Source organism: Scyliorhinus canicula, chromosome 6, assembly GCF_902713615.1.
Source record: "Scyliorhinus canicula chromosome 6, sScyCan1.1, whole genome shotgun sequence".
Taxonomy (NCBI): domain Eukaryota; kingdom Metazoa; phylum Chordata; class Chondrichthyes; order Carcharhiniformes; family Scyliorhinidae; genus Scyliorhinus; species Scyliorhinus canicula.
In genome coordinates this window covers 41,376,839-41,403,153 of record NC_052151.1, presented here as the reverse complement: position 1 = coordinate 41,403,153, position 26,315 = coordinate 41,376,839, and the positions used below count along the sequence as shown (strand labels likewise).

Genomic DNA, 26,315 nt, shown 5'->3' with positions numbered 1-26,315 from the left:
GCCTGCGAGTTCAGCATCCCCAAGGCCCAAAAAATGACAATGTGGGTAAATGCAGGTTTGAATCTCACCCAAAGTGCCGCAGGAAAGTCCCCGCCAAACCCATCCAAGTTAGACAGTAATATTTTGGGAAAATCACGCTCATTGTTTCCAATGTCTTTTTTTGCTGCTTGGCCTAGGTATCATTCCATTCCAATTCTTTTCCTGCACCTAATGGTGCACTAAGGCAAACCTTTGTTTGTTTTGATAGCTAGTAATTCCTGGAACAGGCCGCTAGGGTCTGATAGCTTGAGGGTCACCGCTCCACATCAGCATGGCTGACCAGGAGTCCTCTCCCTCTCTTACTGCCGGCCATTGGCACATTGGAAGGTTGACACACTCAACCTGTTTGAATGAGTTCCGAATGCACCTTCATTGGCCGTCAAGTCCTGGGGTGGGATTCAAAGGCTCAGAGGTAGGGACGCTGCCACAAGACCCCATCCAGGTATAATTTCCCATAGCAAAAAAACTGCATGCACCATTCATTATACTTGCCAACAAACCTTCTGTGGACAAAACAATTTGGACCATCCAGACTACGGCATCACATCACAAGGCACACATATAACCACCATAATTGGCCATTCACCAGCATAGGTAAAGGGCAACCAGCATTTCACAGAGGTAGTGAATAAGCACCTCATTAAGATAATGTCTGCATTTATCGGATGTTCATTAGGGGGATAATGAATGGTCTCTAAATCTAAAAGTAAAGAATGAGAAAGTACAGATGTCAGGGGTAAGCCATCATGCTGATATGGGTGAAATGAGGCAGCCTTGATGCTGTGACCATCCTGCACACTGTGATGTTTGAGGCCAGAAAGGATAGAAATGAGCGGCATACGTAATTATCAATTTATATTTCCTTTTTAAGAACTTTTTATCAATCCAGGGGTCAAGCATCCAAAGGAGCCTATTTTAGTAATGAGGTCCACTAACCAGGAGACAGGAAGCGTGGACCAGAAGAGCAATCTGGATTCTGGGGCGAAATTCTCCGACCCCACGCAGGGGGGCGTTATTCGGCCGGCGGCGTTATTCCCGCTCCCGCCGGGTTTTTTATTCTCCGAGCGGCCAAAAACCGGCGTTGTGCAAATCCCGCCGGCAGCCTCTGAAAACAGCTGGCGCCGGCGGGATGTCATTGATTTTTTACTTTGAACAAATCTCCGGCCCAAATGGGCCGAAGTCCCGCCGACGTGGCCACGGGTCACGTCGGCGAAAACAGAAGCTTTAAAACGGCGTCAACCATTCATGATGGTTGACGCCGTTCAGTGTCCGAGGCGAGGGGGGGGGTTGCGGCGTTGGGGGGGGGGGGGGGGTTGCGGCGTTGGGGGGGGGGGGTTGGGGAGGGGTTGGCGGCGTTGGGGGGGTTGCGGCGTTGGAGGGGGGTGGGTAGGGGTGGGGGGGAGGGGGGGGGTGGGGTGGGGGGGGGTAGGGGTGGTGGGGAGGGGGTAGGGGTGGTGGGGAGGGGGGTGGGAGGGGGGTAGGGGTGGTGGGGTAGGGGTGGTGGGAAGGGGGGTAGGGTGGTGCGGAGGTGGGGAGGGGTGGTGGGGGGGGGTTTGGGGGCAGCGGCGTGCAGAGAGGGGGGGGGGGGACGGATGCCCGGGGCCAACGCACCGTCGCCCCCCCTCTGCACGCCGCTGCCCCTACCCCAACCCCCCCTCACCACCCCTACCTCCCTCCAACCCCCCTACCCCTCCCACCCCTATCCCCCTCACCACCCCTACCCCTCCAACGCCCCTACCCCCTCCCCACCCCTACCACCCCTACCCCCTCCCCCCCCCACCCCTACCCCCCTACAACGCCGCCCTCCATCTCTCGTAACGCCGCAACCCCCCACCCTCAACGCCGCAACCCCCCACCCTCTCAACGCCGCAACCCCCCCTCCAACGCCGCAACCCCTCCCCTCAACCCCTCACTCATCGCCGCAACACCCCACTCTCTCAACGCCGGGTCCACCCCCTATCAACGCCGGGTCACCCTCCTCAACGCCGGGTCACCCTCCTCAATGCCGGGTCCCCCCCCCAACGACGGGCCCCCCCCCTCTCCTCTCAACGCCGGGTCCCCCCCTCCTCTCAACGCAGGGTCCCCCCCCCCTCTCCTCTCAACGCAGGGTCCCCCCCCTCTCCTCTCAACGCAGCCCCCCCCCCCTCTCCTCTCAACGCCGGTACCCACACCCTCCTCCCTCTGGAGGCCGGTACCCACACCCCCCTCCCTCTGAAGGCCAGTACCCACACCCCCCTCCCTCTGAAGGCCGGTACACACACCCCTCCCTCTGAAGGCCGGTACCCACACCCCCCTCCCTCTGAAGGTCGGTACCCACACCCCCCTCCCTCTGAAGGCGGTACCCACACCCCTCTCTGAAGGCCGGTACCCACACCCCCCTCCCTCTGAAGGCCGGTACCCACACCTTCCCTCTGAAGGCCGGTACCCACCCCCTCCCTCTGAAGCCGGTACCCCACCCCCCCCCTCTCTCTCCCCGCCCTTCCTTCTCCTCCCCCCTTCCTTCCTCCTCTCCCCCCCTTCCTTCCTCCTCCTCCCCTTCCTCCTCCTCCCCTCCTCCCCCTTCCTCCTCCCCCTTCCTCCTCCCCCCCCCTTCCCCTCCTCCTTCCCCCTCCTCCTCCCCTCCCCTCCTCCTCCTCCCCCCTTCCTCCTCCTCCTCCACCCCTTCCCCTCCCCCCCCCCCTTCCTCCTCCTCCCCCCCCCCCCCCCCCCTTCCTTCCTCCTCCTCTCCCCACGCCAGTACCCGTCCTCTCTCTCTCAACGCGCCACTTCTGCAGCACATTAAAATAACGCATATCACGTCGGTCCGATGCTGGCCCCTCCGGGAACGGAGATTAGCGGCCTAAAAGAAGGCCCCGACGCCGGAGTCATCTGCACCACTTTTGCTCGCCGGAAATCGGCGTCACGACGGTCCGCGGAGAATTTCGCCCCTGTTTCCTCAAAAAAGTTTCAGTTCTATTACAGAACAAATGCTTGTACCAATAAATACGGATCTTACTGTGGCATGGGGTTCCTCGACATGGATAATTGTACAGATATAGAATCATAGAATCCTCTGCAGTGAGGGCAGCACGTGCACAGCAATTAGCACTGCTGCCTGCGGCGGTAAGGGACCCAGGTTCGAATCCCGGCCTGGGTCACTGTCCATGTGGAGTTTGCACATTCTCCTCGTGTCTGTGTGGGTTTCACCCCCACAACCCAAAAGATGTGCAGGTTAGGTGGATTGGCCATGTTAGATTACCCCTTAATTGGAAAAGAATAATTGGTACTCTAAATTTTTTTTTTTAAAAGAATCCCTCCAGTGTAAAATGAGGCCATTTGGCCCATTGAGTCTGCACCGACCCTTCGGATGAGCACTCTGCCCACACGGGTATCCATCTTGCCCTATCCCCATAATCCCATAACCAAACCTGCACATCCTGGACATTAAGGGACCATTTTAGCATGGCCAAACCATTACGCACATCTTTGGACGGTGGGAGGAAACCAGCACACCAGGAGGAAACCCATGTGGAGAAAGTGCAAACTCCACAGTCACCCGAGGCCGGTATTGAACCCGCATCCCCAGCGCTGTGAGGCAGCAGTGCTAACCACTGTGCCACGTTGAGGGATAAATGCATTTTTAAAAAATATATTTTTCTCCTTTTGCAAATTTTTCCCCAAATTTACACCTACCAACAATGAGCAGTAACGAATATAATGTCAATCCCCATATCAACAACAATCCCATCCTCCCACCAACCCTCAAACAACCGCCCGCATGTTAACATAAACAAATAACAAAAAGAAATCAGGAATCACCCAGTCACCATTAACACATACAGTCTCTCCAACCCCCACCCCCCCCACTAATGTTCGATATTATCCAATATCCAATTCCTTAAAGGGCATAATGAATAATGCCCATGAATTGTAGAACCCCTCTATCCTTCCCCTCAGTTCAAACTTAACCTTCTCAAGAGTCAAGTAATTCCAACAGGTCCTCCCGCCACGCCAGGGGCACAGGGTGGAGAGGCTGCTCTCCATCCCAGCAGGATCCGCCTTCGGCGATCACGAGGCGAAGGCTACAACATCTGCCTCCCCACCCGTTTCCAACCCTGGCTGGTCCGACACCCCGAATATGGCTCCCGGGGACCCGGGTCCAGTTTCACGTGCACCACTTTAGAAATGACCCTAAAAACCTCCTTCCAGTATATCCTCCAGCTTTGGACAGGGCCAAAACATATGAACGTGATTTGCGCCCTCCCCCCCCTGCAGCGTTTCACACACATCTTCTACCCCCTCAAATCCTGGCTCATCCTCGCCCTTGTGAGCTGTGCTCATATACCACCTTCAGCTGTATCAGCCCCAACCTCGCGCACGAGGTGGAGGCATTCACTCTCCGGAGCACCTCACCCCAGAACCCCTCCTCCTCCACTCCCAACTCTTCCTCCCACTTTGCTTTGATCCCTTCAGTGGTGCCTTCTCCTCTTCCAAAAAGCCCCCTTCTGATAAATGCATCTTTAATAGCTGTAGATTCTTTCAGATCCATCTGAGAGGGTTAGCAGGTTTAAGTGCCCTATTTGATGTACATAGCAGATGAGAAAAGTCTTGGTTACTCAACACTGTACAAATTGCTTCTCCCCTAGCTCTATCTGAAAAATAATTTATGTATTTTTATATTATCAAAATACCATTTAATTTGCTGCTCCATGATATTTCCTTCCCTTTAATATAGTTTTTTTTTTGATAATTTATTGTCTAAAACAACCTGCTAATAATGGGCAAAAGCCATAAAGTGTGAAGTGCTAAGTCATAAAGCTGTGCATAATCGGTTGCTAGGAGTATTATAAACAGTACAAATGTTCCCATTTACAACCTACACTGAAATAAAAGATCTGTTTTATATGAAAAATATTCCCTATCCACCATACATTATAAATAATACCAGATGCCTCACAGTGAATTAAGGCAGTAATCCGATCGAGGGGGTTCAGATGACAAATATAAAGCACTCAGGCTTTGCTCTGGTGGGTTATATCATCTGAACCCCTCGATTGGATTACTGCTTTGTAGTACACTGAGAGGCATCCAATGTCCTCCACTTAACTGAAAACAACAAGCCTTCTTTCATGCTCACAATAGCTAGACAGTGTTCTGACAGCAGTAACAAGGTTCAAACTCATTCTTCACTTTTAATTGTTCAGGATTGTGAAGGTCTGTACAAGCTGGAACATGGCATTCCCAATGACATGTCTGAAAAGGTGCCAACATCCCATTAAGAGAAAACAAATTGCATTTATAACGTCTTATTGTGTCCATTAAGAAATGTTCCAATTACTTTCTAATGCCCTGATTATTATAATCCAGGCAAACGCAGCAGCTGTTTTGTCGCCAGTAGGGTCCCACAAAGATGATTAAGTAGTTGTTGGTTCATGGAGGAGAATACTCAAGGGGACGAAAAAGTGGAATCCTTCTGGGATTGAATTGAATATCTTAGATTCTCTTGATTTAAATCACATGATCCCCTGTGATGTTCTTCACTCCCCACCCCTTAAGTTAATTCATGTGGCACCCTCGCATCCTCAGGACATCTCAAGTATTTTTGAAATGACTGTTGTGATGTCGGCCAATGCAGTTGCCAATTTGTACACAGCAAGGTTCCAACAAACAACAATGAGCTAAATGTTGAACGCTCAACTCCCCTGTTCTTTGTTCAATAGTGCTGTGAGATCTTTTATATCCCTTTGAGAGGGTAGACAGGGTGTCATTTAAAGAAAGCGACTCTGACACTGGATTTTGAGCCTAGATTATATTCTCATTCTGGATGGATACTTGAACCCACAGCCTTGTGACTGAGATGAGAGTGCTACTACTGGCCCAATGCTGACAGCTACATTAATCTAACACTGTATTCATCATAGAAATGGTGTGCTGCCAAACAGCATGAATGATTCCATAAATGAACAGTGACAAGTGGACGATGGCCAGAATCAAGTGGAGGAATGCACGGTTCCACAGTCATCTGCATCTCAAATAATAGAGAACATAAAACACTACAGCGCAGTACGGGCCCTTCGGCCCTCGATGTTGCGCCGACCTGTGAAACCATCTGAAGCCTATCTGACCTACACTACTCATTTTCATCCATATGTCTATCCAGTGACCACTTAAATGCCCTTAAAGTTGGCGAGTCTACTACTGTTGCAGGCAGGGCGTTCCACACCCCTACTCTCTGAGTAAAGAAACTGCCTCTGACATCTGTCCTATAACTATCACCCCTCAATTTAAAGCTATGTCCCCTCGTGTTGGTCATCTCCATCCGAGGAAAAAGACTCTCACTGTCCACCCTATCTAACCCTCTGACTATCTTATATGTCTCTATTAAGTCACCTCTCAGACTTCTCCTCTCTAACGAAAACAACCTCAAGTCCCTGAGCCTTTCCTCGTAAGACCTTCCCTCCATACCAGGCAACATCCTAGTAAATCTCCTCTGAACCCTTTCCAAAGCTTCCACATCCTTCCTATAATGTGGTGACCAGAACTGCACGCAGTACTCCAGGTGCGGCCGCACCAGAGTTATGTACAGCTGCAGCATGACCTTGTGGTTCCGAAACTCAATCCCCCTGCTTATAAAGGCTAGCACACCATATGCCTTCTCAACAGCCCTATTAACCTGGGTGGCAACTTTCAGGGATTTATGTACCTGGATGCCGAGATCTCTCTGTTCATCTACACTACCAAGAATCTTGCCATTAGCCCAGTACTCTGCCTTCCTGTTACTCCTTCCAAAGTGAACACCTCACACTTTTCCGCATTAAAACTCCATCTGCCACCTCTCAGCCAGCTCTGCAGCTTATCTATGTCCCTCTGTATCATAAGATCCTTCAGCACTATCCACAACTCCACCGACCTTCGTGTCATCCGCAAATTTACTAACCCATCCTTCTACACCCTCTTCCCAGGGTCATTATAAAAATGACAAACAGCATGGCCCAAAACAGATCCTTGCGGTACACCACTAGTAACTGAACTCCAGGATGAACATTTGCCATCAACCACCACCCGCTGTCTTCTTTCAGCTAGCCAATTACTGATCCAAACCGCTAAATCACCTTCAATTTCCACACTTCCTTATTTTCTGCAATAGGCCTATCCATGGGGAACCTTATCAAACGCCTTACTGAAATCCATATACACCACATCAACAGCTTTACCGTGATCCACCTGTTGGTCACCTTCTCAAAAACTCAATAAGGTTTGTGAGGCATGACCTACCTTCACAAAACCGTGTTGAACTATCGCTAATCAACTTGTTCTTTTCAAGATCATTATAAACCCTATCTCTTATAACCTTTTCCAACATTTTACCCACAACCGAAGTAAGGCTCACAGGTCTATAATTACCAGGTTTGTCTCTACTCCCCTTCTTGAACAAGGGGACAACATTTGCTATCCTCCAGTCTTCCGGCACTATTCCTGTCGACAAAGACGACATAAAGATCAAGGACAAAGGCTCTGCAATCTCCTCCCTGGCTTCCCAGAGAATCCTAGGATAAATCCCATCTGGCCCAGGGGGACTTATCTATTTGACATTTTCCAAAATTGCTAACACCTCCTCCTTTGAACCTCAATTCCATCTAGCTGGTCGCTGAACTGAGTGTTCTCCTCGACAACATTGTCTTTCTCCAGGGTAACACTGACGAAAAATATCCATTTAACGCTTCCCCTATCTCCTCTGATTCCACACACAACTTTCCACTACTATCCTTGATTGGCCCTAATCTTACTCTAGTCATTCTTTTGTTCCTGATATACCTATAGAAAGCCTTAGGGTTTTCCTTGATCCTATCCGCCAACGACTTTTCGTGTCCTCGCCTCGCTCTTCTTACTCTCCCTTTAGGTCCTTCCTGGCTAACTTGTAACTCTCAAGTGCCCTAACTGAGCCTTCATGTCTCATCCTAACATAAGCCTTCGTCTTCCTCTTGACAAGTGCTTCAACTTCCTTAGTAAACCACGGTTCCCTTGCTCGACAACTTCCTCCTGCCTGACAGGTACCTACTTATCAAGGACCGCAGTAGCTGTTACCCTTGAAAAAGCTCCACATTTCGATTGTACCCATCCCCTGCAGTTTCCTTCCCCATCCTATACATTCTAAATCTTGCCGAATAGCATCATAATTGCCTTTCCCCCAGCTATAATTCTTGCCTTGCGGTATATACCTATCCCTGCCATTGCTAAAGTAAACATAACCGAGTGTGATCACTATCACCAAGTGCTCACCTAATCTAAATCTAACACTGGCCCGGTTCCTTACCCAGTTACCAAATCCAATGTGGCCTCGCTCCTGTTTGGCCTGTCTACATACTGTGTCAGAAAACCATCCTGCACACACTGCACAAAAAACTGACCCATCTCTAGTACTCGAACTATAGTATTTCCAGCCAATATTTGGAAAGTTAAAGTCCTCCATAACAAACTACCCTGTTTACTCTCGCTCCTGTCGATGAATCATCTTTGCAATCTTTCCTCACATCTCTGGAACTATTCGGAGGTCTATAGACAACTCAATGTATGGAAAAATATCCACTTGGCTGGATGAGTGCAGCTCCAACAACACCCAAGATGTCCAGCACATCCAGGACAAAAGAACCCGCTTGGTTGGTTACCGCACACCTTAAGCTGTCACTCCCTCCCATGATGCAAAGTGGCAGCCGTGTGTACCATCTACAATATGCACTGCTCCTCAACAGCACCTTCCAAACCTGAAAACTATCAGTAAGAAGGGCAAGGGCAACAGATGAATGGGAAACACTACCACCTGCAAGTTTCCCCTCCAAGTCACACACCATCCTGACTTGCAACTACAGTATTGTCCCTTCACTGTGTTTGGGTCAAAATCCTGGCACTCCCCAACAGCACTATGCTGAACCTATGATACATGGATTGCAATGGATAAAAAGCCAGCTCATCACCACCCTCTCAAGGGCAATTAGAAATGGGCAACTACTGTTGACATAACAGGTGTGGCCCACTCCCTCTGAAAGAATAAAATGTGTGCCGTCTACCTCTATTCACTGGAAACTAATTGAGCCTTCCAAAGGATCAATGCAGCCAATAACCAGTGAAAACTTTCACCCCTTATATGTGCTGGGATTCCAATCAAAATCCTCGAGAAAAAGATGCAGCATTTAACATCTACCGTCTTCCGATAGTTTATATTCTCCTAAGTGACTGGAGCCATGGTCCTGCTATCTATTATTCTGCCGCCGTTGTTTTTGCTACCAAAGTGGATAATCTCGCATTTATACAAATTATACTGCATTTGCCATTCATTTGCCACTTACTCAACTTGTCCAAATCACACTGAAGGATCTTTGCATCCCCTCGCAGCTCACCCACCACCCAACGTGGTGTCATCTGTAAATGTGGAGATGTGACATTTTGTTCCCTTCCTCAGAATCATTAATATATATTGTGAATAGCTGGGGTGCTAGCACCAATCCCTGCGGTCCTGCACTAGTCACTGGCTGCCTATTTGAAAAGACCTGTTAATTCTACCTTTTGTTTCCTGTCTCACAACCAATTTTCTATCCATCTCAATGCACTACCCCCAATCTCATTCGCTTAATTTTAGACGCTAATCTTTTATGCGGGTGTTTGTCAAAGCCTTCTGAAAGTCCAAATAAACGACATCCCACTGGCTCCCCTTCATCAATTCTACTAGTTACATCCTCGAAGAATTCCAGTAGATTTGTCAGCATGATTTCCCCATCATAATCCACGCTGAATCTGTCCGATCCTGCCATTGTTTTCTAAGTGCTCTGCTATAAAATCTTTGATAATAGATTCTAGAATTTTCCCCACAACTGATGTCAGGCGACTGTTCTTTAATTCCCTGCTTCTCTCAACCTCCATTTTAAATAGTGGAGTTACATTAGCCACCCTCCAATCTGCAGGAACTGTTCTGCAGGCTGTAGAATCCTGGAAGATGACGCCAATGCATCACTATTTCTACAGCCAGCTCCTTGGATGTAGATTATAAAGCCCTGGAGATTCATCAGCCTTCAATCCCATCAATTTCCCCAACACCATTTCTCGACTGATATTGATCACCTTCACTTCCTCCTTCTCACTAAACCCCGGAGTCCCCAATTGTTTGGTTATCTTATTTGTGTCCTCATTTGTGAAGACAGAACCAAAGTGTGTATTTAGTTGCTCAGCCATTTCTTTATCCCCTATAATACATTCCCCTGTTTCTGACAGTAAGGGACCAACATTTGTCTTCACCAATCATTTTCTCTTCATGTACCTATAGAAACTTTTAGTCAGTTTTTATGTTCCCTAAGAGCTTACTTTCGTACTTTATTTTCTCCTTCATAATCAATCCCTTGGTCTTCCTTTGCTGAATTCTAAACAACTCCCAATCCTCAGACCTGTTGTTTTTCTTGGCCAATTTATATCCTATTTCCTTGGATCGAATACTACCCCTAATTTCTTTGTAAGCCATGAATTGTCCACCTTTCCCATTTTACTTTTGTGCCAGACAGGAATAAACAATTGTTGCAGTTCCTCCATGTACTCTTTGAATGTTTGCCATTGCCTATCCACTGTCATCCCTTAAAGTAACATTCCCCAATCGATCATAGCCAACTCACGCCTCATTTTATCGTAGTTCCTTTGCTAAGATTCAGGATCCTAGTCTCAGAATCAATTACTTCACTCTCCATTTTGATGAAAAATTCTGTCATATTATGATATGGTCGCTCATTCCCAAGGAGTCGCACACAACTAGATTGCTAATGATTCCCTTCTCATTACATTGTACCCAGTCCAGGATGGCATGTTCTCTAGTTGGCTCCTCAACATATTGACCCAGAAAACCATCTCGCATACACTCAAGGAATTCCTCCTCTATGATTTTGTGGCAATTTGATTTTCCCAATCTATATGCAGATTAAAATGACCCGAAGTTACAGTTGTTCCTTTATGACATGCGTCTCTAATTTCCTGTTTAATGCCATTCCCAACAATATCAGTGCAGTTCCGCCCACTAATGTTTTTTGCCCCTTGCTGTTTCTCAGCTCTACCCATATAGATTGCATATTGTCAGCACGGTAGCATATTGGTCAGCACAGTTGCTTCGCAGCTCCAGGGACAAGGTTCGATTTCCGGCTTGGGTCACTGTCTGTGTGGAGTCTGCACGTTCTCCCCAGTGTGCGCGTGGGTTTCCTCGGGTGCTCCTGGTTTCCCTCCCACCGTCCAAAGAAACCCAACAGACAGGGGGAGAACGTGCAGACTCTGCACAGACAGTGACCAAAGCAGGAAATCAAACCTGGGCCCTGGAGCTGTGAAGCAACTGTGCTAACCACTGTGCTGCCCCATGCAGCAGATACCTGGGAGCCATCATCACCTGGAGGTTCCCCTCAAAGTCACTCACCACCATGACTGTCAAGTGGCAACTTACTCAGCAATAACCTGCTCGCGGACGTTCAATTTGGGTTCCAGCAAGGCAGCACGGTGGCCTAGTGGTTAGCACAGCTGCCCCACGACACTGAGGTCCCAGGTTCGATCCCGGCTCAGGGTCACTGTCTGTGTGGAGTTTGCACATTCTTCTTGTGTCTGCGTGGGTTTCGCCCCCACAACCCAAAAATGTGCAGAGTAGGTGGATTGGTCACGCTAAATTGCCCCTTAATTGGAAAACATAAATGGGTAATCTAAATTAATAAAAAAATTTGGGTTCCGCCAGGGTCACTCAGCTACTGACCTCATTACAGCCTTGGTTCAAACATGGGCAAAAGAGCTGAATGCCAGAGGTGAGGTGAGAGTGACTGCCCTTGACATCAAGGCACCATTTGACCGAGTATGGCATCAAGGAGCCCCACCTAAACTGGAGTCAATGGGAATCGGGGGGGGAAATTTCCTATCAACTGGATAGTTACATCAATACTGTGGTTACCAGGGCAAGGTAAAAGGCTAGGAATCCTATGGCAAGTAACTCACCTCCTGACCCCCCCCCCCAAAAGCCTGTCAGGAGTGTAATGGAATTCTGCCCACTTGCCCGGATGCAGCTCCAATAACACTCAAGAAGCTCGATACCATCCAGGACAAAGCATTACACTTGATTGCTCCCCCTCCCACAAACATTCAATCCGTCCACCATCGACAAACAGTGGCATCCATCTGTACAAGATGCACTGCAGTAACTCACCAAGGTTCCTTAGACAGCACCTTCCAAACCCACAACCACTACTATCTAGAAGGACAAGAGCAGCAGAGACCTGGGAACACCACCACCTGGAGATTCCCCTCCTTCACTGTCGCTGTGGAAACAACCTGGAACTCCCTCCATAATAGCACAGTGGGTGTTCCTACACCTTTAAGACTGCAGCGGTTAAAGAAGGCAACTCACCACCACCTTCTGAAGGGCAACTAGGGATGGGCAATAAATACTGGCCTAACCAGCGACACCCACATCCCTTAGATGATTTTTTTTAAAAGTAGAGCGTATTCCAGCACACTCCTGACTTGTGCCCTGTGGATTGTGCACAGGCTTTGGGGAGTCAGGAGATGAGTTACTCACTGCAGGATTCCCAGCCTCTGACCTGCTCTTGTAGCCACAGAGTGGTCTTGTCAACATTTTAGTGTTCACGGAAGTTTTATTCTCCCTCCAACCCAAGGTGCGCCGACTTTTGGAGTAGCGGACTGCCTTCAATAACATCAGAGTTTCCCAAATTCCACCTCCAATTCCCACCTGCACGCACAATGAGCAGTGGGGTAGTGTTGGCTGTCTGCCTGACCCCTGACAGTGAGCAACTTTGTCCCTGCACCTGTGGAATGAGCTCATGTTTGGCCACAATTGCAATTCTAAATCACGATGCATTCAAACGTTGCTGATAGATTTTAGTTTTGAACACAAGATAGAGGAACAATGTGCACGGCGGGTCACATAAAAGCACAATACTGCAGACGCTGGCAACTGAAATAAAGCAGAAAATGATGGGTAAACTCTGCAGGTCTGGTAGCATCTGTGAAATTAGAGTTAACGTTTTAAGTCTCAATGACCCTTCTATAGAACAGTTCTGTGTTTTCCTTCCATGGAGGATCACATAGCAGTGCTGCAGGGATCTGATTTTGCTTTGGTTATATTGTAAAGGGGGCTGCCAGGCAATACTTCAATGATTCCGTCATCCATCCCTCATTTTACCATCTCCATTCCATCCATGAGATACTTTTTTCAGAAAGAAAGTCTACGCCACTGTCTCCTTGAACTTACATCCGCATATCTTTTTTTAAAATGTATTTCATTACAAACATGTATCAAAACAGGTTACACAATCATAGAAATTTACAGTGCAGAAGGAGGCCATTCAGCCCATCGAGCCTGCACCGGCTCTTGGAAAGAGCACACTACCCAAGGTCAATACCTCCACCCTATCCCAAACCAGTAACCCCACCCAAACACTAGGGCCATTTGGACACTAAGGAAATTTATCATGGCCACTCCACCTAACCTGCACATCTTTGGACTGTGGGAGGAAACCGGAGCACCCGGAGGAAAACCCACGCACACACGGGGAGGATGTGCAGACTCCACACAGACAGTGACCCAAGCCGGAATTGAACCTAGGACCCTGGAGCTGTGAAGCAATGTTGAAATTCACAATGCTACTGTGCTGCCCCTCGAGCAAATAAACACCCTGGGGAAACATATTTCCCAGCAATCAACTATACAGTCTGCACAGATTTTTCCCCTTTTTCACCCTCCCCCTTCCCCCACCTCCCCCATGATGAACAGCTCCGTCCAAACACTGGTCACAAACATCCTCCACTTTTCTCAAACCCCCCTGCAAAGCCCCTTAACTCATACTTTATCTTCTCCGACCGCAAGAAGTCGTACAGGTCACCCAAGCCAAGCTGCTACCCCGGGTGGCGATGCCCGACCGCCACTCCAGTATAAATTTCGCTGCCGTGCAATCAGAGAAGGCGAAGGTCAAGACAAAGAACAATGAAAGTACAGCACAGGAACAGGCCTTTCGGCCTTCCAAGCCCGTGCCGACCAATAATGCCTGTCTAAACTAAAATCTCCTGCACTTCCGGCATCCGTATCCCTCTATTCATGTCTTTGTCAAGATGCCCCTTAACGTCACTATCGTCCCTGCTCCACCATCTCCTCCGGCAGCGAAGTTCCATTCACCCACTACCCTCTGTGGAGAAAACTTGCCTCGTACATCTCCTCTAAACCTTGCCCCTAGCCACCCTTAAACCTATGCCCCCTAGTAACTTACCCCTCTACTCTGGGGAAAAAGCCTCTGACTATCCACTCTATCTATGCCCCTCATAATTTTGTAGACCTCTATATGGTCACCCCTCAAAATCTGTCATTCCAGTGAGAACAAACCGAGTTAATTCAACCGCTCCTCATAGCTAATGCCCTCCATACCAGGCAACATCCTGGTAAACTCTTCTGCACCCTCTCTAAAGCCTCCACATCCTTCTGGTAGTGTGGCGACCAGAATTGAACACTATACTCTTAAGTGTGGCCTAACTAAGGTTCTATACAGCTGCAACATGATTTGCCAATTTTTATAATCAATGCCCCGGCCAATAAAGGCAAGCATACCGAATGCCTTCTTGACTACCTTCTCCACCTGTGCTTGCCGCTTTCAGTGACCTGTGGACCTGTACACCTAGATCTCTCTGAGACTGTCAATACTCTTGAGGGTTCTACCATTCACTGTATATTCCTACCTGCATTAGACCTTCCAAAATGCATTTCCCTCACATTGTCCGGATTAAACTCCATCTGCCATCTCTCTGCCCAGTCACAAACAATCTAAATCCTGCTGTATCTTCTGACAGTCCTCATCGATATCACGCCAATCCACCCACCTTTGTGTCGACTGCAAACTTACTAATCAGACCAGTTACATTTTCCTCCAAATTATTTATATATACTACGAACAGCAAAGATCCCAGCACTGATCCCTGCAGAACACCACTACTCACAGCCCTCCAACCAGAAAAGCACCCTTCCATTGCTGCTCTCTGCCTTCTATGACGTAGCCAGTTCTGTATCCATCTTGCCAGTTCAACCTTGATCCCGTGTGACTTTACCTTTGTACCAGTCTGCCATGAGGGATCTTGTAAAGGCCTTACTGAAATCCATATAGACAACATCCACTGCCCTACCTGGATCAATCATCTTTGTGACCTCTTCGAAAAACTCTATGAAGTTAGTGAGACACGACCTCCCCTTCACAAAACCGTGCTGCCTCTCGCTAATCTGTCCATTTGCTTCCAAATGGAGTAGTTCCTGTCTCGAAGAATTCTCTCCAGTTAATTTCCACTACCACTGAGTAAGGCACACGGCTGTTGTCCTGATTATCCTTGCTACCCTTCTTAAACAAAGATAACATGGCTATTCTCAGTCCTCGGTACACTCACCTGAAGACAGTGAGGCCAATGGCCTCAGCAATTTCCCCTCTAGCCTCCTTCAGTATTCTGGGTAGATCCCACAGGTCCTGGGGACTTATATACCTAATATTTTTTCAGACGCCCAATACCTCATCTTTTGGATCTCAATGTGACCCAGGCTATCTACACACCCTTCTCCAGACTCAACATCCACCAATTTCTTTTCTTTGGTGAACACTGATGCAAAATATTCATTTAGTACCTCGCCCATTTCCTCTGGCTCCACACATAGATTCCCTCCCCTGTTCTTCAGTGGGCCAACCCTTTCCCTGGCTACCCTCTTACTTTTTATGTACGTGTAAAAAGCCTTGGGATTTTCCTTAACCCTATTTGCCAATGACTTTTCGTGAACCCTTTTAGCCCTCCTGACTCCTTGCTTAAGATCCTTCCTACTTTCCTTATATTCCACACAGGCTTCGTCTGTTCCCAGCCTTCGAGCCCTGACAAATGCCTCCTTTTTCTTTTGATTGAAGTCTACAATATCTCTCATCATCCAAGGTTCCTGAAATTTGTCGTATTTATCCTTCTTCCGCACAGGAACATGCCGGTCCTGAATTCCTTTCAACTGACATTTGAAAGCTTCCCACATGTCAGATGTTGATTTACCCTCAAACATCCACCCCCCAACTGAGTTTCTTCAGTTCCTGCCTGATATTGTTATAATTAGCCTACCCCCAATTTCACACATTCACCCTAGGACCACTCTATCCTTGTCCACCAGCAACTTTAAAACTTACTTAATTGTGGTCACTGTTCCCAAAATGCTCCCCTACCTGAAACTTGTACCAACTGGGCCGGCTTATCCCCAATACCAAATCCAGTACAGCCCCTTCCCTAGTTGGACTATCTACATATTGTTTTAAGAATCCCTCCTGGATGCTTCCTTCCAAACTCTGCCCCGTCCAAGCCCTCTGGCACTAAGTGAGTCCCAGTCAATATTGGGGAAGTTAAAGTCTCCCATCACAACAACCCTGTGCTTTTACTCCTTTCCAAAATCTGTCTACCTATCTGCTCCTCTATCTCCCGCTGGCTGTTGGGATGGCCTGCTAGTAAACCCCAACATTGGGACTGCACCCTTCTTATTCCTGATCTCTACCCATATAGCCTCGCTTCCCTCTGAGGTGTCCTCCCTAGTACAGCTGTGATATTCTCCCTAACCAGTAGTCGCAACTCCGCCACCCCTTTTACATCCCCCTCTATCCCGCCTGAAACATCTAAATCCTGGAACGTTTAGCTGCCAATCCTGTCCTTCCTCAATCAGATGTCTCTGTAATGGCAAAAACATCATAGTTCCAAGTACTAATCCAAGCTCTAAATTCATCTGCCTACTATCGTATACTTCTTGCATTAAACAAATGCACTTCAGGCCACCAGTCCCGCTGTTTCAGCAACCTCTCCCTGCCTGCTCTTCCTCAGGCCATACTGGCCCGATTTCCCTATTTCTCCCTCAATTTTTTCACTTTCTGACCTAATTGCTCCGGTACCCACCCCCCTGCCATACTAGTTTAACCCTCCCGTGTGACACTATCAAACCTCGCAGCCAGGATATTTATGCCTCTCCAGTTTAGATGCAACCCGTCCTTTCTTATACAGGTCAGCACCTACACCTGAAGAGCTCCAGTGGTCCAGTAACGAAACTCTCCCTCCTACAGCCAGCTGCTTAGCCACGTGTTTAGCTGCTCTATTTCCTATTTCTAGTCTCACTGGCACAGGACACAGGGAGTAATCCCGAGATTACAACCCTAGAGGTCCTGTCTTTAACTTTCTGCCTAGCTCCCTGAACTCGTGCTGCAGGACCTCATGCCCCTTCCTGCCTATGTCGTTAGTACCAATATGTACAACGACCTCTGTCTGTTTTCCCTCTACCTTCAGGATGCCCACCTACCCATTCGGAGACATCCTGGACCCTGGCACCAGGGAGGCAACATACATCCTGGAGTCTCTTTCACTCCCACAGAAGCGCATATCTGTGCCCCTGACTATAGAGTCCCCTATGACTATTGTCTTCTGTGCTTTGACCCTCCCTGCTAAATATCAGAGCCAGCTGTGGTGCCACTCTCTAGCTGCTGCTGTTTTTCCCCCTGATAGGCTATTCCCCCCTCGGCAGTATCCAAAGGGGTATACCTGTTCGAGATGGGGGACATCGGCCTTCCTCCTCTCCATAAACTCCGGCTTCTCTGAAACCCCAAATAAATGTCACCAAAGGGTCCGGGTCCACTCCCTTCCTCCACTGTCCTGGCTAAGACTGAGACCACTCCCGCCCAGAATCTTCCCAATTTACGCAACCCCAAATATGTGCGCTTGATTCGCTGGCACCTGCCCACTACTCGCACATCATCTGCTACTCCCTGAAAGAACTATTCATTCTCACCTGAGTCATATGCACCCTGTGCACCACCTTAAACTGTATCAGGCTCATCATTGTACATGAGGAGTCCCATTTGCCCTACGTAGTGCCTCACTCCATGCTCCCAATTGATCTCTCCTCCCAACTCCGCTTCCCTATCTCTCCTTGAGCTTCACTCAACCCGCTCGCCACCCTGCTCACCAGCCACTTGTATATATCTCCAATTCTTTCCTCCCCTTCCAAGCAGCAGTTACTCCACCAGGGTGTATCCCGGCAACCTAGGGAACCCCTCCAGACCTTTCGCACAAAGTCCCTGACCTGCAGATACCTCAACTCACTCCCCCTCGGCAGCTCTACCCTCTCCCTTAGCTCCTCCAGACTGGCGAACCCTTCCTCCAAATACAGATCCCTCACCTTGGCCAGCCCCACTTCCCTTCACCTCCTGTATTCCCCCCCCCTGCTCAAACCCATGGTTCTCACACAGTGGCGTTAGCACCGACATCCCTTCCATCCTAAAATGCCTTCTCAGCTGATTCCATATCTTCACTGTGGACTGTACCACCGGGCTCCCTCAATACCTATTCGGAGCCATTGGCAACGCTGCCATCACCATAGCCCTCAAACTAAATCCCTAACAATACATCCACATTTTTTATCATTTTTTTCATTGCAGTTTTTTCCCCTCACAGAGCAATGGGAATATGGAACAGACTTCCAGTTGATGTTCTGTCAATTAATTCCTTTGAAATTCCTTTGAAAAAAGGATGGCACATTCGTCAGCACTGATGCCTCACAGCGGCAGGGACCTGGGTTCAAATCCAGCCTTGAGTGACTGTCTGTGTGGAGTTTGCACTTTCTCCCAGGTGCACCGGTTTCTCCCACAGTCCCAGATGTTTAGGCTAGGTGGATTGGTCATGCCAAATGCCCCTTAGTGTCTAAAGGTTAGGTGGAATTACGGGGAAAGGGTGGGGGAGTGGGCTGAGGTTAGGGTGCTCTTTCAGAGGGTCTGTGCAAACCAACTGGTCAAATGGCCTCCTTTGCACTGTCGGGATTCTGTGATTCGATGAAAAAAAGCTGGCTGCATATTTGGTGTGATATTTTCTTCCCTGCTTTGGCTTGAATGAATTCTTAAATACTTCTACAAACAATACCTTTACAAATTCATCATAACTAGCAGAGGGTATAGGATAATGACACTGAGATATCAAATGCTCTAAGGAGCAAAATATCTCTGGGCTGTGGACCCTGGGAGAAAGTATTGAATAGTGGACATGTGGGAATTGGCGAATATCAGAGCTTTTACTGATTACCTTTGGAAATCCGCGATCTTTATGGAGAATCTTTGTGCTGAGTATTACAGAGATGGGATAGATTCTAAGATGGCGGCTCAGGTGGCGCAGTGGTTAGCACTGCTGCCTTCGGCGATGCAGGGACCCGGGTTCGATCCTGGCCCCAGGTCACCGTCTGGTGGAGTTTGCACCACTCTCCCTGTGTCTGTGTGGGTTTCATCCCTACAAACCACAAAGATATGCAGGGTAGAAGGATTGGCCACGCTAATGTGCCCCTTGATTGGGAAAAAAAATGACTGGTAAAAATGTATTTTTTTAAAAGGAGTTAATTGCTTATGGGCGGTACGGTGGCACAGTGGTTATCACAGTGGCTTCACAGCTCCAGGGTCCCAGGTTTGATTCCTGGCTTGGGGTCACTGTCTGTGCAGAGTCTGCATGTTCTCCACGTGTCTGTGTGGGTTTCCTCCGGGTGGTCCCGTTTCCTCCCACTGTGCAGGTTAGGTGGATTGGCCAAATTGCCCTTAGTGTCCCAAAAAAAGGTTAAGTGGGGTCACTGGGTTACGGGGATAGGGTGGAGGTGTGGGCTTGGGTAGGGTGCTCTTTCCAAGGGCCGGTGCAGACTCAATGGCTGAATGACCTCCTTCTGCACTGTAAATTCTATGATTCGATGCTTAGCGTCTGTGGAGGATGCAAGCTGGATGGGGCAAAATACCATTCTCATTCTGTACTTTATGCTATCTAAATTCCGCTATCTGTTGCATCGCATTAGGCCAACTTTGGAAAATACTTTCTAAGCCTGAAGCCAAGCAACTTACTCTCAAAACAGGCTTTGTACAGTCAGTTTTGAACCATAGTAAATGAGGCTGAACATGACCCAATCCACTTTTGCGGGTTTCAGCAAAATACAGGACTGGCAGCCCAGAGGTTGTTAGTCTGAATGACAAGTTATGAAATTGATATCTGGTCATTTGTAACACCAAAACAAATACATGAAAACCTGCTGGATTGTTGCAAAAATTCAACCAGGTTCATTCATGTACTTTTGCGAATTAATTTCCCCCTTCCATTTGGACCATAACTCCTGGGTCCCTAGCTAGAATTTTGGGGTACCCCAATGATGCATTGGAGAATCCCTCTCGGAAGTTCCCATGTAAGGGTTTACCGGCAAATTGTCCAGAAGCGCTAACTTCCTCTGGACAATTACGCTGGGCTGGGAACCATCCAAGAAAGCGATTTAAATTGGGCGGGGGGCCCCGGCGTAGCAGAGTGGCGCCAACCACTCCGGCGTCGGGCCTCCCCAAAGGTGCGGAATTCTCCGCACCTTTAGGGGCCAAGCCCTCACATTGAGGGGCTAGGCCCGCGCTGGAGTGGTACCAATGGCCTTTGGCGCCGGGGCTGGCCGAAAGGCCTTCGCCGGTTCGCGCATGCACCGGTGCTGCCGCTGACGTCACCACCGGCGCATGCACGCTGGGGGATTCTCTTCCGCCTCTGCCATGGTGCAGGCCGTGGCGACGGCGGAAAAAAAAGAGTGCCCCCACATCACTAGCCCACCCGCCGATCAGTGGGCCACGATCGCAGGCCTGGCCACCGTGGGGGCACCCCATGGGTCCGATCGCCCCAGGCCCCACCCCCCAGGACCCCGGGGGCCCCGCTCGGCCGCTGATCCCGCCGCCAACAGAGGTGGTTCAAACCACGGCGGCAGGAGAGGCCTCTCAGCGGCAGGGACTTCGGCCCATCGCGGGCCGGAGAATCGCCGCAGGGGGTTCGCTGATCGGCGGGGCGTGATTCCCGCCCCCGCCAATTCCCGGGTGGCATAGAATTTCTGCCACGGCGGGGGCGGGATTCACGCCGGCCCCGGGTGATTCTCCGACCCTGCCCCAGATGTTTCTGTCAGTTTTACACTCATAGTTACTCTGAAAGAATTAGAAGAAAAAAACGCACTTCTAAATTCAGAGTAATTATTTTTAAACACCAGACTGGACCCCCACATGGGAACCCCCCACACAAACCTCAGGGGATGTGCATCCCCTTATCTCACCACCACCCCAAAGAAGCAACCCGACCTCCTCCCGCCATGCCCATACACACGACCAAACAGGCCTCGACCCCATACTGCCTGACCAACCCCACCTGACCTCCCAGACCCAAACTGACACCTCCGACCCAAACCTCACACCCCCGACAGGATCACCCATTGACCCGATCCAACACCTTTGTTAAACCCCGACACCCCAGCCCCCCTTCCCCCCGACCTGGACCTGGCACCCCCTCCTGACCCGAACCAACACACCAGGTGACCTGAACCGACCCACACCCCCAACTCAACACCCTCCCCGACCTGATCCAGACACCCATCTGAGCCAACCTGACACCTTCCCTGACCTGAACAGACACCCCTCCCACCCTGACCCAAAATCTCCCAACCAGGCATCCTTCCTGGACCTGGCATCCCACTGACCGACACTCCCCCCTCTCCAACCTGGCCCAACACCCTGCCCCGACCTGGCATGACACCACCTCGGAACCACCACACCCTGCCCCACCCCCGACCCAACCTGACACCCACCCGACCCAACACTCCATCATACCCGGCACCCCACCAACCACACCTGACTCTCTCTCTCCCCCCCCCCTGATCGCACACTCCGGGCAACCTAAACCAACACCCCCTGACCTCACCCGACACCCATCCGACCCGCACCCCCGATCTGGCCAGACATCCCGCCCCCATGTCCGGACCCGACTTGACACCTTTCTCCCGACCTGACACCCCAACCCCTGATGACTGGACCCCCTCCGATGCCTGGACTTCCCCTCCAATGTCAGGAACATCAAGCAAATTAGGCGCTTTGGAATTCAAGCAGGGGATAAGTCGCTACAGAGTGGCAAGCCACACTGATTGGCACTCCGAGGAAGTTACAGGCCATTTACTGTTTCATGTGACCAGGATCAGAGAATGAATATTGTAATGCCAGTGTTAGCCATGTCCCACGGTCGAATAGAAAGGTAAGGCTGTTGTGATATGTAAAATATTCGATATTTTAAAAACTGACTTTGGAACATTATAGCTGATCATCTTTACTCTTTGACTCTTTCAATCCTTTCTCTTTCACTGCTGTTGAAATATATGCATTTTGTATTGTCCAATCTTTTCCTTTAGATTTCTCATGGTGAGTATTGTAAAGTAGGATTTTGAGGCATGTATGGATCTGCACGTATATTGTTTTTTCTTTCTTCAGTATTTGATTTAAAATGTTAATCTTCTTACATGTACCAGTATTGGGAATTAATCCTGTTTATTAGATGAAAGTTGAGTAACATGACATGCTTCTCCTTCAGGTTTGGCAGTGTTGGGGATAGGTGATGTTGTGCCCTTGGGAAGGTGGGCTATGGGACCCTGCCATCTGCAGTGCAAGCTTGCACCGTAGTCATAGACTGCAGCTTATGAATGTGACCGCCGCAAAGTTTACATAGGAGGGTTGTGTTGGGCTGTCGGTTGTTGCACCAATCCGAGATAACAGGCTAAAGAAGACCAGCTCTTCGGTTGCCTTGCTCATCACTGCGACAAGAAGTCCACTCTAAATTCAGTCACTTATTCAAGTCCTCTGCTAATTCAGTTGTTTTTGTTTTAAAGTGTTTGATAATTGGGGCTGCACGGTCGCACAGAGGGTAGCACTGTTGCTTCGCAACGCCAGGGTCGATTCCTGGCTTGGGTCACTATCTGTGCGAAGTCTGCACATTCTCCCTGTATCTGCATGGGTTTCCTCTGGGTGCTCCGGTTTCCTCCCACAAGTGCTATTCGGTGAATTGGACATTCTGAATCCTTCCCTCAGTGTACCCGAACAGGTGCCGGAATGTGGCGACTAGGGGAGTTTCACAGTAACTTCATTGCAGTGTTAATGTAAGCCTACTTGTGACAATAAAGATTATTATTATATATTGCACAATGGCACAGAAGCAGGCTATTGAACCCAACAAGTCTGCGCCGGTATTTTTGCTTCACAAGAACCCCTGCATGGAGGAGAGTGGGCTGCATGTCATTCCCCACCCTACTCCCCTCAACCTTAATCAAAGTATCTTTTGAAACTTTCTTTGCTGCTGTGTATCTATCCAGCTTCCCCCTTAAAAGTTCCACAATCTACTCGCGCTGAATACAGAAATGTCAGTCGCCATTGAGGTGTGGTTATGTACCCTGTTTAATTGAAATACTGGATACTCGTTTCTTGGTACACAAGGAAACGCCTTTGAATGATGGGGAAGGGGGTGGGGGGGAGTTGCTGAATGTCTTTCTGTGCCTTCTGATTTTCTGGCTGGTGCCTCTCTGTGAGAGTGTCTTTAACTGATGTTTAACTTAACCCACTGTGTAGCAAAGCAGGAGTGCCCATGCTGCTAGTTGAAGGTTAACTGTGGAGAGAGAGAGCCTGGCCTGATTTATCCACCTTTGCCTTCTCTTTCCAGGAATCTCAGTTGACAACCCGCTGAGCAGCCTGGAGAAGTGGAGCAGTGCAGTCAACTTCCCTGCCACCAAGAAGACGTCGGCAGCCGCCAGCTCCCCGGACAGCAGCCGCCCGGACAGCAGCCGCCCGGACCGGCAGGGGGCGAGCCAGGTGACCTCCCACCGCAAACGGCACTATTTTCAGTGTTCAGAGTTGAAAGAAACAATATGGAACAATTCCGACCCAGAGAAAACGGAGTCCAACGTCTCCTCCCCGTCCTCCCACTAGAGGATCTGCAGCAGCATCTTCCAGCCCATCAGAACAAAGTTTGTGGCATTCCTACTTCTGGCCCCCTTCCCCCTCGTTTATTTTTCTGTGACTCAACACTGTACCTAGTGTAACCTGATTCAGGGCTGTTTCTGGTTTTTTTCCGTCCTTTTTTGCAAAAAGAAAATGGATGCACGGACCAATTTTAGGTATTTCCTTTTTTTTTCTAAATAAAATATTTAAACCTCCCCCTCCGTGACGGAACCTGGGATTGGAAGCTACAATAATGTCTTGAGGTTCTGTGCTGAACCTGCCCGTGTTTTGCTGCTAGCCTGTAAGAGCTGGAATTGCATTCCACCCGCTGGCTCGCCTGGTCAGCAGCTCCCCTCAGGTTGAGGAAGGAGAGCAGGACTGTTCTGTTCTGTTTTCAGTGAAGCAAAGCAGCTATTGACCGACTGGGCTGTCTTCTCGGGTGGTCCATGTTGACAGCCCACTTCCTTAACCCTCTATTCATTGCAGCTGCTGCCGTCCCCAGCCACTTTACACAAGACCACATTTCTTTCAGTAAGAAGTCTTACAACACCAGGTTTAAAGTCCAACAGGATTGTTTCGAATCACTAGCTTCAGAGCGCAGCTCCTTCCTCGAAGAAGCAGTGCTCCGAAAGCTAGTGATTCGAAACAAACCTGTTGGACTTTAACCTGGTGTTGTAAGACATCTTACTGTGCTCACCCCAGTCCAACGCCGGCATCTCCACATCATGACATTTCTTTCAGTGTTCCGTGCTGTCATGGTCCTTGAATTCTGTTTCGATTGATATGGGAAGGTGCACGGATTATTATTTTCCTTTGCAGCCTCGTGGCTGTCCACACTGCTGCGACATGGCCAGGAGGAACTCAACAGTTGTTCAATACATTGTGTAGACCCCCCCCCCTCCCCCCCCCCCCCCCTCCCCCTTCCTTCTCCTTGAGAAGAAGCCCTTCAGGGAGCACAGTTGGGATGAAGACTGAAGATCTCCTGCAGGGAGAGATCTCTCTTCCGGTGAACTGCGGCGGAATTCCTGACCCAGTGTAGGAGGGAACTGGGTGAGGCAGCCCAGTCCCCTGCACCAACAGCCGCTTTCGACGATGGTCAACACGGCACGGACAAAGTAACAAGCAAAAGGGCACAAAAGCAGATTCGAGAATCAGCCCTTGTATTTTTTTAAAACTATTTCTGCCTTTGCTTCTCCTCTCGAGTTTAAAAGAGAAATGTGCAATTTAATCGCGGATGCTGTGTGGAGGAAACAGGTAGGATAGATATTGTATGCACTCCAGTGGGCCCAGCCAGAGTGCACAGTGTAGCCCTCGCAGCCGGCTGGCACTGCCCTGAAGGATTATGGGTGTTCTTTTTTCGGTGTCTCATTTTGCATGGTGATTCGTTGTGCAATCAAACAGTTGTTTCGATGTTTTATGTAATATTTTTAAAATATCGATAAATATGATACAAATCAAATGTTTTCGTTTAATTGTAGTCTCTGCAGACGGTTGTGCATCTACTCCACCCCCCAAGCCCTCCCTCCCCCAGGCGGGCAATTGAAGCCAGTAACGTTAACACGAGCTGTAACTGGCAAAAAAGCACCGGCACGTTGGTGTCTGCCCCTCACCGAGCCGCAGCGCACAGTGCAGGCGTGACTGAAGTCTTTCTGTCCCCTGTAAGAAGTCTTACTACACCAGGTTAAAGTCAACAGGTTTTTTTCGAATCACTAGCTTTCGGAGCGCAGCTCCTTCCTCAGGTCATACTCTCCTGTACCGTTTTGATACCAGCGCCTACATGCTGTGCAGGGGGGGGGGGGGGGGGGGGGGGCACTGCTCCATTGTAACTGAGCTGTGGGGTAAATATTGATCTTCAATTAGCTTTTTTTCGCGGATGTATTTATTCCCTCCTTTTTTTTTTTTTGCCTTTTTGAGTATATTGTTACACATTTTATCCTCCCCTCCCTGTTTTTGTTCTGTCTCCCAAGCACTCAATCCATCAAATGGGGTTTTATTTCTCCTGGTGCAAATTGTCAGGAACATCCGAGCTGCCTGCTGATGTCATGGGGGATCGGGTGTCAGAATGACGGGACAGTGGAAATCCGTGCTTCATAGGGAAAAAAAACCCTCCCAAACAACCTCTGTCCATTGCCTTTTTCTCCCCAGGCTTGTGCTGCAGACAGGAGGCGCAGCCTGGTGTCTGCCCCAATGCTTAGAAACCTCCACATGTGGTGTGGACTCACAAAACAAATCAGCCCTCCTCTCACTCAGCTCTGAACTGGTAACGTGAAGCCGGTCTCCAGATTGGAAACTGTTTGTTGTCAGAGATACGAAGCAGGATGGAGGAGTATTTTCAAACCGGCTGTTATTAAGGCACAGGCCACTTGAGGGAGAGAGAGGCGACAAAGTGGCTTGAGCACTGCTGCCTCACAGCGCCAGGGACATGGGTTCGATTCCCGCTTGGGTCCACTG

General features: G+C 49.2%; 1 protein-coding gene across 8 annotated transcripts in view; it reads left to right on the top strand.

The window, feature by feature from the left end:
* The window catches only part of sobpa (sine oculis binding protein homolog (Drosophila) a), a 383,474-nt gene extending 358,702 nt beyond the window's left edge, over positions 1-24,772 (top strand). For 6 of the 8 annotated variants that reach the window (XM_038799231.1, XM_038799230.1, XM_038799229.1 and 3 more), the window contains one exon: positions 23,587-24,772. In XM_038799231.1, coding sequence (XP_038655159.1) covers positions 23,587-23,852 — 266 coding nt within the window. In that variant the 3' untranslated portion in view covers positions 23,853-24,772. The remainder of the gene's footprint in view (positions 1-23,586) is intronic. The other 2 variants (XM_038799228.1, XM_038799225.1) reach the window with 1 other exon arrangement.
* Positions 24,773-26,315: the final 1,543 nt, after the last annotated feature.